The sequence below is a fragment of the Erpetoichthys calabaricus genome, chromosome 18 (assembly GCF_900747795.2).
Source record: "Erpetoichthys calabaricus chromosome 18, fErpCal1.3, whole genome shotgun sequence".
Lineage (NCBI taxonomy): Eukaryota > Metazoa > Chordata > Cladistia > Polypteriformes > Polypteridae > Erpetoichthys > Erpetoichthys calabaricus.
In genome coordinates this window covers 18,431,197-18,443,425 of record NC_041411.2, presented here as the reverse complement: position 1 = coordinate 18,443,425, position 12,229 = coordinate 18,431,197, and the positions used below count along the sequence as shown (strand labels likewise).

Sequence of the window (12,229 nt, the reverse complement as noted above, 5' to 3'; positions counted from 1 at the left end):
AACCCTGGGCAGGGCGCCAGCCCACCGCGGGGGGCACGCACACACACACACACACACTAGGGACAATTTAGTATCGCCAATGCACCTAACCTGCATGTCTTTGGACTGTGGGAGGAAACCGGAGTACCCAGAGGAAACTCACGCAGACATGGAGAGAACATGCAAACTCCACACAGGGAGGCCCGGAAAGTGAACCCGGGTCTCCTAACTGCGAGGCAGCAGCGCTACCCACTGTGCCACCGTGCCACCCTAAAGGTAATGTAACAATCAAAATATCATTAGCAGTGTGAAAATTTCATACATTGTAGAGTACATAAAGTGGATGGTTGTTGGCCCTTGTTGCAACAAACAAGCACAATAAATGGAGAATAAATGACAAAAAATCACTGCAGTAGTCCAGCTAGCACTCTGCCAGATAATAACAAAGATTAAATAATCATGCAAGCTAAATGTACGTATTATAGGTATTTTGGCATTTTACCTTCTTTTACTGGTATTGTCCTCCATTGCATTAAAGCATCTACTTTGTGTGTTGTTTTATTTTTGCTGTCAGTACCCTTGGTTTGTGGTGTCAAATTTGGTGCAGCCTTGAAAAAGTTAGGAGCTTTCACATTTATAGTTGGACAAGGTTACAGTTGCCTAAGGGTGGCCTAAGCTGCATCTTGGAAAGGGGTCTATAGTGCTGCCCTCTGACTGTGACTGTAGAAGAAGCCTGTTATACTCTGTCATATTCTGCACCTTGTTCATGTGAGTTAGTGGGCAGATGTTCGTAGAATACCTTGTGGAGGGAGACTAAATTATTTCTTCCAATTGACAGCACTTTGTGTGAAGCAGGCAGGATTTGCAGGTCTACTGTGCTTTCATTAATATTCTGAAGAAGTATTGGAAAATACTCATCTTCTGCATTTTCCTAGCAGCCAGAGGCTCTGTTTTGTTTGTTTAGGTCCCTTTGTTGCTAATAACTAATAAGGGAAAGTGCTCCCCATCAACTCTCAATAGCTAAGCACAAGTGTAATTCTCATTTGCAGTGCTCAGCAAGAATGCGCAAAGAAAGGAAATCTTAAACGTGAGAACAAAGCGTATTCCTTCAAAGAGCAGATTATTGAGCTAGAATTGAAAGAGGTAAGCAAAGTATTAATTTTATTGATTCCCCCCCCCATAAATTTAACTTACTTAGTATGCTAGGGGAGATACAGCATCATTGTTTTCTAATTTATGCTCTTCTGTTTTAGGAGATTAAAAAGAAAAAGGGAATCAAGGAGGAGGTGCAGTTGACCATTAAACAAAAAGAGATGATTCGTTTGCAGCTAGAAAGAGAGTCTGCCATTAGGAAGAACCTTCAAGAGGTATAAGACGTAAAGTTGAATGGTCGTATTATAAATTTTTTTTTTTTCCCTCCTCCTGTTGAAGACATTAGTACAGCGCATACATTTAACTAGTCTCTACCTAGATTTGTTTCCATTTTATCCACATGCTGCTTTACATTGGTTGCCCATATTTACATCTTTGCTTGCTTGTGTTCACTCCTCAGATGGACCTGGAACTACAGTCGGTGCTATCTCTTTTAGGTGCTGTAGTCAAGAAAAAACTCCCTGGAGTGTCTCATCAGATCCCATTAGTTCTTCGTTCTTTTCTGCCACTCTTTCAATCTCCACTTGCAGCTCCAAGAATTAAAAACCACTACCTCTCTTTGATAGACTGTGTCTTTCAACCCCAGCAGAGAAATTTAGGTTAGTTTTACAAACTTAAGGGATCTTTTGATGTTTGTTTTTCTGAATACTTTTTGCAAAATTTTTTGATTCAAGACAGAACAGTGGTCTTGGCCTGTCTTCCAGATGCTTAGCAAGTAAAGGTACTTGACAAGAATAATGAAGATAGAAAGATAGAAGTAACATCTCCTCTAACCACGATTGTTCAGTTGTTTTTCTCCAAATTACGTACTTCTTTATAATCATTTTTGGTGTTTGTTCATTTCTTTAAGGTTTGTTGGTTGGCCATGTAACCCTACGTTTAATGAAGCCAGAGTGTGATTTAGATGAAAGATGGTGTGAAGAGGATCTTGGCAAAGCCACAGTCAGAGCAGTGAACCTGCTGCATAGTCAGACAGTTGTACACAGAGATGTGAAGGGGACTTCTGGTGAGTAATTTGTTTTTCTTTTCCTCTGAGTTTGTTTTGCTCAGAAAATGTATCTTGTCCTCTGCTATTCTTGCTGTCATATCTTGTGTCCTTACTCATTGCTAAAACTGTGCTGTTCCTGCTTGCAGGGTGTCACTATCTCAGTGCTATAGGCTTTTCTATACCATGGTTAAGGTTCTAGCTGTGAATGAACTGTTTCTTTTTACAGTACTGTCTTTTGTTGTGTACCTGCCTTATTCCTCAAGTCCATCATGTGACTTGGGTTACATTTGTAACACGTTCACATGCTTCTGTTGAGCCTGTGGTCTTAAGCTTACTCTCTTGGTGGCCACAGATTTTGAAAGTTTTTATCCCGGATTCAGAACCCTTAATTGTTTTATTCTTGACCAGTAGGTAAACAATAATGAGATGCAAAGTGCTGGCACAAACATTCTGATAGTTTTTCTCTTGTTGCATTTAGTTTATAAGTGTGTGTGTGTGTGTGTGTATGTGTGCGAAATAAAAAAAAATATATTAATATCCTGCTGTAAAACGTGTGACCCAATCAGGAAGAATCATAAATCAGAATAAAATTCTATACCAACACATCCTAATTTTGCAAAACTTGACTTAAAATAATAAAGTTCTAGTGTTCCAATGAATTCCCTTCTTTTCCTCTTGAATCAACTACAGATGCCTCCCCACTTGCGGGGCCAGCCTTTGCCTTCTGTTTCCCATTCCTCAAAATCATCCTTACTGAGACTATAAATAAAGATGAGGAAGAGGAAGCCCTTTTGGTGAAAGCCCTTCAAGTCATCAGCCAGCATGCACAGCTGCGATCCTGCACAACTCTTCAAGATCAGCTCATTGATGAGGTGAGTCATTTGAAAATTTCTGCTCATTGAGTGGGCCAATTAAAAGGGTCTCAGCAGAATGGCTAGTGATACTTCATTTTGTAGCAAATGTTGGTGGTTCAGAGTTGATTTGTCTATAAAAGATATGCTAATATTTTCAGTATTATTGGGTTACTTTTTGCTTTACAATGCATACATTACAAATTAGTGAGACAGTGCTATTCAAATCAGATAACTCCTTTCATGCCTATTTAGAGAGTAAAAAAATTTTGAAAAATTTGGAGATTAATTTTAATATTAAATTTGGTAAATTCACTGAAATTTCTGTGAATCAATTAGATACCCTGCCACCAGTGTTGTTTTTCAAGTGAGAATTGAGGGTATTGAATTCCCCTTTTTAGGTTACTGGGTTTTTTTTTTGTTTTGTTTTTTTAATTTATTTACTATTTACTAGATTTGTTGTAGCTAACATGAACACCCTGGCAACCTTTAAGCATTACCTGCATTAGGTGTTGTGGCAATTGTTAAGAAATGACATTAATGAATCTGGTAGTGGCCTAATCTATAAAATATCTGGTATTCATTTTATTTTGGCATTTTCTCTATTCTAACTTGCTTTTCCTCCTTCTCTTTGTATCTCTTTCTTTCTAGAATGGTCCAGAATTACTTCCCAGGGTTGAAATGTTGCTGCTTCTGACACGTGTCATTGGTACAGGAAGTCCTTGTTTACAGGTACCAGATGGTGAAAAGTTTGATATGAAGTGGCCTTGTTTAGCAGATTCAGCCAGACATTTTAAAGGAAAACTGTGTGCTCACTGCATAATGCTTGCCTTTACTATTAACAGAAATCAAAAAGGTTTACCTCTTTTGTTTTTTCAAGCTTCATTATCTGTCTTTGTGGCTGTGTTTTTTAGGTTCTGGCTTCCAATTCACTGACTTCACTATGTGCTAGCAGTAGTGGAGATGAAGGCTGTGCCTATGCAGAACAAGAGGAAATAGATGTACTGTTGCAAGCTCTGCAGTCTCCTTGTTTTTCTGTTCGGGATGCCGCCCTGCGAGTGAGTACCAGTCACTATTAGAAGTGCAGTGTACTGAATCATGCAATTCAGAATTTCAGGAAAGTTTATTAGAAATCATCCTGCTAAATGATCAGTTTATAATCTGATTCCTACATTTTAATAAGTAAATAAGTTTTAGAATGTCTCAACAGCAAGGGACACAAGTCAATTGTCATGTTAGGCAGTGTCACCAGTTGTAGGGTACGCTCATGTACACAATAGGTTTTAAAACCCATTTGGGGCTACTGTCTTAAGTTACTGAATAGTGCTCCAAAATGAAGCATGGTGAAACTGAATAAATGCTTTGGCTTTGCATACCATAATTCAAAACAATATCTGTTTCTTTTAAACCCCTATTTCCCAGGGTCTGCTGGAGATGGTGATGGTCTTGCCTACCACAGACACAGATGAGAAACATGGTTTGGACTTGCTGCGAAGAATCTGGGTAGCCCGATTTGATGTGGAAGAGGAGGGCCGCTTGCTGGCAGAGAAGTGAGAGTCTTGGGTTAAAGGGGTAGTGAAGTGGGAATATTCTTCAGGCTTAATCTCAAATATGCATGAGGGAAGAAAATTGGTTAAGTCTTGCAGAGCAAGGGTTAATATGCCTTATATTTAAATGCTTTTTTTTTTTTTTTTGTAATTTTTAACTCTGTTTTTATAAAGATAAAAATGTGCTCCTTTATAAGAACATAGATTGTGGGCATTTGTAGCCCTCGTTTTCATTTTATTTATTTACTTATATATTTATTTATTTATTTTTGGCCATTTGTAACCCTTGTTTTCAATTTATTTATTTTTTCTCCTAGGCTTTGGGAGGCAGTTGGTTTAGAACTGCAGGCCAGTCTGTGCTCACTGCTCATTGAGGATGTGATTCATTATGAAGAGGCTGTCCGGCAAGCAGGAGCTGAGGCTTTGTCTAACGCTGTGGCCCAGTACAGACATCAGGCTTCTGATGTCATGATGAAGCTGATGGAACTTTATCAAGAGAAACTTTATGTGGGTTTCCCCTTGCTCTGTACTTCACATTCAGAACAGTCTTGTTTTTTTCTTTTATTTTAGTGCTTATTAAATCCTGTCTGTTTGGGGTTAACATAGTTTAATTCAGATAAAAAAAGTAGTATTTCCTCTTTAAACGTCTTCCATCAAAGTGGGCCATTGTAGAAATATTGACGAAATGTATTATTTACTAAGAGTGGACATAGGTTTTATTTAGAAGAACCTTTTTTTTTTTTTTTTTGATTGTTTTGTCTTCACTTGTAGGCTTCTGGAATAGAACTTCCTGTTAGTAACTGACAAGGAGAATAGGAAATGCTAGGGTTAATCATGCATATTTTAATCAAAGGAAATGTGGAACAGTAAGCCAATTTATAGAATGCCTGACATCTTGGCCATTATATTTAATTCTGAAACAGAGACCTCCACCTAAGTTAGATGCCCTGGGGCGCACGATTTCCGAAATGCCTCCAGACCAGTGGGAAGCCAGGTAAGTGTTATAGTTTAGGTAGCTTGATGCAGAATTATTTATTGTATATTATGCTGTTCTTAATGTTATATCTCTGTTACAGATGTGGAATCGCTTTAGCGTTGAATAAGCTTTCCCAGTATCTGGACTGCTCCAGAGTTACACCATTGTTCCAGTTCTTTGTCCCCGAAGCACTTCATGACCGCAATGCTGAAGTCCGAAAGTGTATGTTGGGAGCTGCACTCTCTGCCCTTAACACCCATGGAAAGGTATGGTTTCATATGTTTAAAAAAAAAAAAAAACAAAACAAAAAAAAAACAGCCCATAGTTCTCTTTTCCTTATGTATTTCTGCCTGTTTTTAATGGCGTTTCTGTCCTCTGCACAGGACAATGTTAACTCTTTATTGCCAGTCTTTGAAGAATTCCTCAAGAATGCCCCTCAGGATGCCAGCTATGATTCTGTCCGTCAAAGTGTTGTTATTCTGATGGGCTCCCTGGCAAAGCACCTTGACAAGAGTGACCCCAAAGTCAAACCCATTGTGGCCAAACTCATTACAGCTTTGTCCACACCCTCCCAGCAAGTAAGTGTAGTGTTCCAAGGTACTGTAGTTCATTAAAGCGGACGTTTGACATCTAAGGTCCTCCTGCATGTATTATTCTTGCCATCTCATGTGTTTCAATGGTACAACTAGTGAAGCTGCATTTCTTTAGACTTTTTCAAACTTAAGGTTTGGAAGCTCTGCTTTTATTTATTTATTTAAATTTTTTATGCATTGCTTTCCTGTAGGTTCAAGAGTCAGTGGCCAGCTGTCTTCCTCCTCTTGTACCTGCCATTAAAGAAGATGCAGGTGGGATGGTTCAGAAGCTGCTGCAGCTGCTTCTTGAGTCAGACAAATATGCAGAACGGAAAGGAGCAGCTTATGGGCTTGCTGGCCTGGTGAAGGGGCTTGGGATACTTTCCCTTAAACAGCAGGAAATTATGACAACTTTGACAGATGCTATTCAAGACAAAAAGAACTTTCGACGTAGAGAAGGTGATTGTTTGCTTTTATGTTTGTTGTTGTATGTCTGTGATTATTTTGGGTTAGTGCATTATTTCGTATGTGTTAGGCTTGTTTCTCATCTCAGTCTTTACCCTTTCCCTTTATGTATGTTGGTTTTCTTCAGAATGTCAGTTCTTGGCATGAGAAATATGTAATTTCCCGGTGACCTCATCCCATTACACCTAATTCTTTTGGGTTTCACAGGATCACTGTTTGCCTTTGAGATGCTCTGCAACATGCTGGGAAAGCTCTTTGAACCCTATGTGGTGCATGTGCTGCCTCATCTGCTCCTGTGCTTCGGAGATGGCAACCAGTACGTCCGTGAGGTTGGTCTTTTCCCTCTCACTGCCTATGTATGCCTGCTTTTTTTGTATGTTAGAATTAGGTGTCTTGTGTAGATAGGTCTGCTAGGGCAATGCTCATTTGATAACTGGATTTGATTTGGTCTTGCGAATGACAAGGTGTGTTTACTTTTACCCATGACATTGTTTTTTTTAGCGTGCCACTTTACATTGTATTGGTATATACCGCTGTATAATGAGTTTTTGTCACAAGGCATATTCTAAACCACTTTCTAGAGTGCCTGTGCAAGTTTTTAATATCCCTCTTTGATGTTCTAAATACTTGAATTATTAAATAAAAAATTTAAATTCAAAGTAATAATCTTTTTTCCTAAAAGTACATGAATAGTTTCAAAATTTGGGACTTGCTTTAGTGTCAGTCCTTTGCTGTTTCCATCTCCCTGATTTTTTTTTTTTTGTTTTGTTTTTTGTTTGACTTATTCATTTCTTTCTGTGTCTTTTTCCTTAATCAGTTTCTATTATGCTGTATTTATGACATCTAGGGAACTGCATGCAACTTCCATAAAGTGGGTTAACTATAACCCATTTTTCCACATTTTATGGTAGAACAGGCCACATTATCATACTGCATGATAACACACTTTGGGCATTAACCCTGAACCTGGACTAATTCATGAAAGTTCTAAAAGCTCAACCACATCTAACACCAGCTTTGTTAGGACTAGAGCAAAGAGCATAGCACCAGCCAGAGCCAGGCCTGCCAGTATCCTTCAGAGTCATTTTAGTAGAAACTGATCAATAGAAGTCAACCCAGGCAGGTAACTTGTATTCCCTGAGATAGTCCATACAAACATATTGCCATGCCAGACTTTGCCATCTGATCTGCATTTAATATATAATTTCTCCTTATTCCTTTTTTCGTTAATTCATTGTTTTTGGAAGGTCTGTGGTAAAACTTGACAGTAATTTAACCTCTCTCCTTTTTAACAGACTCTGCTGTTTAAAGTTAGTAGTTGATGATTGTCGATGGATTTTAAAGAGCTTTTAAAAAATGGGCGAGTGTAACTGATGCATGTTTTATTTTTTCCAATTGCCTAACTTTAAGTTTACCATAATTGGGAATTACTAAAATGAACCAGGGCACACATCTCCTGGGTGATTTTTTTTTTTTTTTTAAAGAGTATCTCATTTGTGTAGGCCTTTGCCAACTCTGTACATACAGTTCATTGAGCGAGTATTTTTGAATGAAATTCATTCTGCTGTAACTCGGGGGCCTTAATTAATTATAACCACAGGCTGCAGACGATTGTGCTAAAGCAGTGATGAGAAACTTGAGTGCCCATGGGGTGAAACTGGTTCTCCCGTCCCTTCTTGTTGCTCTTGAGGAGGAATCATGGAGGACCAAAGCAGGTAAATAATTACATTTTGCAAAATGTATAAGAAGATAGTAGAATTGAATGCTTTAATCCTTAAGCTCCTGTGGAGTTTATTGGATTTAATCTTTAAAGCTTCCAAATGTCATTTCTTCATATGTTGTTCTTCTCTGTGTCTCTGTTTAAGGATCTGTTGAGCTTCTTGGTGCCATGGCATACTGTGCACCCAAGCAGTTGTCCTCTTGTCTCCCAAATATTGTGCCAAAGCTAACTGAGGTGCTGACAGATTCTCATGTCAAGGTGCAGAAGGCTGGACAACAGGCTTTGCGACAGATTGGGTCTGTCATTCGCAATCCAGAAATTCTTGGTGAGCAAGTTGGCACTTTAGGGCTTCATTATTAAGTGTTAAATTGAGGAAATGACTGGGTTATTTTTTTGGTGTTTTTTTTCCCCAGCTATCACGCCAATCTTGTTAGATGCTTTGACTGAACCCTCCAGGAAAACCCATAAGTGCCTGCAGACACTGCTGGACACAAAGTTTGTCCATTTTATTGATGCACCATCCCTAGCTCTCATCATGCCTATAGTCCAGAGAGCCTTTCAAGATCGCTCTACAGATACACGCAAGATGGCAGCTCAGATCATCGGTAACATGTACTCCCTCACTGACCAAAAGGTGTGTAGCTGATCGTAAAGTGATGAATTCCTTTGAGAATTTCATGTGATTTAGGTGGAGGCCTGAGCTATTTAGGAAATGGGCACAGTGTGCCTGACTTACACAGAAGTGAACTGAACTGTGCTTTTAGTAATGCAGCTCTAAAAAAAATTTTTTTATTATTTTTTTTTTCTTTCTCCTTTTGCTTTAGGATCTTTCTCCATATCTGCCAAGTGTGATTCCTGGGCTGAAATCTTCACTGCTGGATCCTGTACCTGAGGTGTGTGCTGCAGCATGTCCTTTTTACTTCCATTCAATTCTATTTATGAATGTCATAGTGCCTCACTATTAGGTACTTCCTTGTGTTTAAATTGCATGGTGATTTTCTGTTTTTTTACCTTTGAGAAGAACTTAAGTGCAGTGTTCCTGTAAAAAAAAAAAAAAAGACTCATGCCAAATGTATTTTATACACTTGGAGTAACTACGCCCAAAGTTTCAACGTATCCTGTCTCATGCTTTTTTGACAGGTGCGTACCGTGTCAGCCAAAGCTCTTGGTGCTATGGTGAAAGGAATGGGAGAATCCTGCTTTGAGGACCTTCTACCATGGCTCATGGAGACTCTGGCCTCAGAACAGAGTTCTGTTGACAGATCTGGTGCTGCTCAAGGTGAGTCAGGCCATCCTTAAACATAAATGGCATCATTTAAAATGACCTTTGGTATTTTATTTTTATTACCTTTAATTTTCTCTCACTCCTTTGTGATTTGAATTCCAGGTTTGGCTGAAGTCCTGGCTGGGCTTGGAGTGGAAAAACTTGACAAGCTGATGCCTGACATAGTTGCTACAGCCAGCAAAGTAGATATTGCTTCCCATGTGCGGGATGGCTACATCATGATGTTTATCTATTTACCTGTGACCTTTGGGGACAAGTTTACCCCATATGTAGGACCCATCATCCCCTGCATACTCAAGGTGGGTTCAGCTATGTTCTCATTAAGGCTAACTCGACAGTGAGCTGATGTTCCTGGTCATGCCAAGTTATCCCTGGGAGGCAAGTGCAGCTACTTTCTGATTAAGTCATAGTGCTGTCAACACAGAACAAGACAGAGCTTTTGATGATACTCTTTCCTTGTTTCATATTGGTGTCTTAAAATCATACATTGTGTAGCTCATTTAATACAGTGCATAGTTGTGGGAGTGGAGCCAGGGTCAACAAACCAATCAGGCTAAACCACACATCATTATTTTGGGTAAAGGGTATGTTCACTTAATGCACACTGTTCACATTGATATGTACGTGATCTATAGTTAGGTCCATAAATATTTGGACAGAGACACCATTTTTTCTAATTTTGGTTCTGTACATTACCACAATGAATGTTAAATGAAACAACTCAGATGCAGTTGAAGTGCATACTTTCAGCTTTAATTCAGTGGGGTGAACAAAACGATTACATAAAAATGTGAGGCAACTATAGCATTTTTTTAACACAATCCCTTCATTTCAGGGGCTCAAAAGTAATTGGACAAATTAAATAACTGGAAATAAAATGTTCATTTTTAATACTTAGTTGAAAACCCTTTGCTGGCAATGACAGCCTGAAGTCTTGAACTCATGGACATCACCAGATGCTGGGTTTCCTCCTTTTTAATGCTCTGCCAGGCCTTTACTGCAGTGGCTTTCAGTTGCTGTTTGTTTGTGGGCCTTTCTGTCTGAAGTTTAGTCTTTGCTTTAAGTTTAGTCTTTGCTTTAATAAACTCCTGGGTTGCTCTGGCTGTATGTTTTGGGTCATTGTCCATCTGTATCATGAAACGCCGTCCAATCACTTTGACTGCATTTAGCTGGATTTGAGCAGACAGTATGTCTCTGAACACCTCAGAATTCATTCGGCTGCTTCTGTCCTGTGTCACATCATCAATAAACACTAGTGTCCCAGTGCCACTGGTAGCCATGCACGCCTAAGCCATCACACTGCCTCCACCGTGTTTTACAGATGGTGTGGTATGCTTTGGATAATGAGTTGTTCCACGCCTTCTCCATACTTTTTTCTTGCCATCATTCTGGTAGAGGTTGATCTTGGTTTCATCTATCCAAAGAATGTTTTTCCAGAACTGTGCTGGCTTTTTTAGATGTTCTTTAGCAAAGTCCAATCTAGCCTTTCTATTCTTGAGGCTTATGAGTGGCTTGCACCTTGCAGTGCACCCTTTGTATTTACTTTAATGCAGTCTTCTCTTTATGGTAGACTTGGATATCGATACGCCTACCCCCTGGAGAGTGTTGTTCACTTGGTTGGCTGTTGTGAAGGGGTTTCTCTTCACCATGGAAATGATTCTATGATCATCCACCACTGTTGTCTTCCGTGGACGTCCAGGTCTTTTTGCGTTGCTGAGTTCACCAGTGCTTGCTTTCTTTCTCAGGATGTACCAAACTGTAGATTTTGCCACTCGTAATATTGTAGCAATTTCTTGGATGGGTTTTTTCTGTTTTCGCAGCTTAAGGATGGCTTCTTTCACCTGCATGGAGAGCTCTTTTGACCGCATGTTGTCTGTTCACAGCAAAATCTTCCACATGCAAGCACCACACCTCAAATCAACTCCAGGCCTTTTATCTGCTCAATTGATAATGACATAACGACAGACTTGCCCACACCTGCCCATGAAATAGCCTTTGAGTCAATTGTCCAATTACTTTTGAGCCCCTGAAATGAAGGGATTGTGTTAAAAAAATGCTTTAGTTGCCTCACATTTTTATGCAATCGTTTTGTTGCATAAAAACACTGAATTAAAGCTGAAAGTCTGCACTTCAACTGCATCTGAGTTGTTTCATTTAAAATTCATTGTGGTAATGTACAGAACCAAAATTAGAAAAAAGTTGTCTCTGTCCAAATATTTATGGACCTAACTGTATGTAGTGAGAGATTACATTATATTTAAGGAACTAATACACAGGTGCAAAAGTAATTTTTGCACAGATTTGCATGTTTTTTCATAGGACATGTTTTATGTTTAAATGTGTTTGCATTGATTTTTAGTTTTATGTTTAAATGTGTTTGCATTGATTTTTAGTATATCAGTGAATTTTTTTTTCCAAATTCCATACCACAAGATGATTTTAATTAGCTATCCTGGATTAATCAATCTGTTGCCCACTCTTACTAGATATCATAAGGGTGTGTTGTCTTTCATACAATACTTAAAATGAATGTTACACAACAGTCCCTTGGATTTAGAATGTTAGGATCATAGGACAACTGAATGTCCATGTATGTGGGCGGGTGTGTGTGTGTTACTATTGCACTCTTCAATCCTCCAAAACCCAATTCCACTGGAAATTATGTGCTAAATTCCTTGAATAGAAATTCTGGCT

At 39.0% G+C, this 12,229-nt stretch overlaps 1 protein-coding gene across 2 annotated transcripts in view; it reads left to right on the top strand.

The window, feature by feature from the left end:
- Positions 1-12,229, top strand: part of gcn1 (GCN1 activator of EIF2AK4) — a 47,358-nt gene that overhangs the window by 19,835 nt on the left and 15,294 nt on the right. For both annotated transcript variants that reach the window (XM_051920973.1, XM_028824968.2), the window contains exons 22-41: positions 1,029-1,122; positions 1,233-1,346; positions 1,532-1,730; positions 1,982-2,137; positions 2,810-2,991; positions 3,622-3,702; positions 3,885-4,028; positions 4,393-4,520; positions 4,835-5,024; positions 5,441-5,511; positions 5,594-5,759; positions 5,877-6,071; positions 6,278-6,524; positions 6,738-6,859; positions 8,131-8,245; positions 8,396-8,575; positions 8,664-8,884; positions 9,075-9,143; positions 9,391-9,529; positions 9,638-9,834. In XM_051920973.1, coding sequence (XP_051776933.1) covers positions 1,029-1,122; positions 1,233-1,346; positions 1,532-1,730; positions 1,982-2,137; positions 2,810-2,991; positions 3,622-3,702; positions 3,885-4,028; positions 4,393-4,520; positions 4,835-5,024; positions 5,441-5,511; positions 5,594-5,759; positions 5,877-6,071; positions 6,278-6,524; positions 6,738-6,859; positions 8,131-8,245; positions 8,396-8,575; positions 8,664-8,884; positions 9,075-9,143; positions 9,391-9,529; positions 9,638-9,834 — 3,010 coding nt within the window. The remainder of the gene's footprint in view (positions 1-1,028; positions 1,123-1,232; positions 1,347-1,531; positions 1,731-1,981; positions 2,138-2,809; positions 2,992-3,621; positions 3,703-3,884; positions 4,029-4,392; positions 4,521-4,834; positions 5,025-5,440; positions 5,512-5,593; positions 5,760-5,876; positions 6,072-6,277; positions 6,525-6,737; positions 6,860-8,130; positions 8,246-8,395; positions 8,576-8,663; positions 8,885-9,074; positions 9,144-9,390; positions 9,530-9,637; positions 9,835-12,229) is intronic.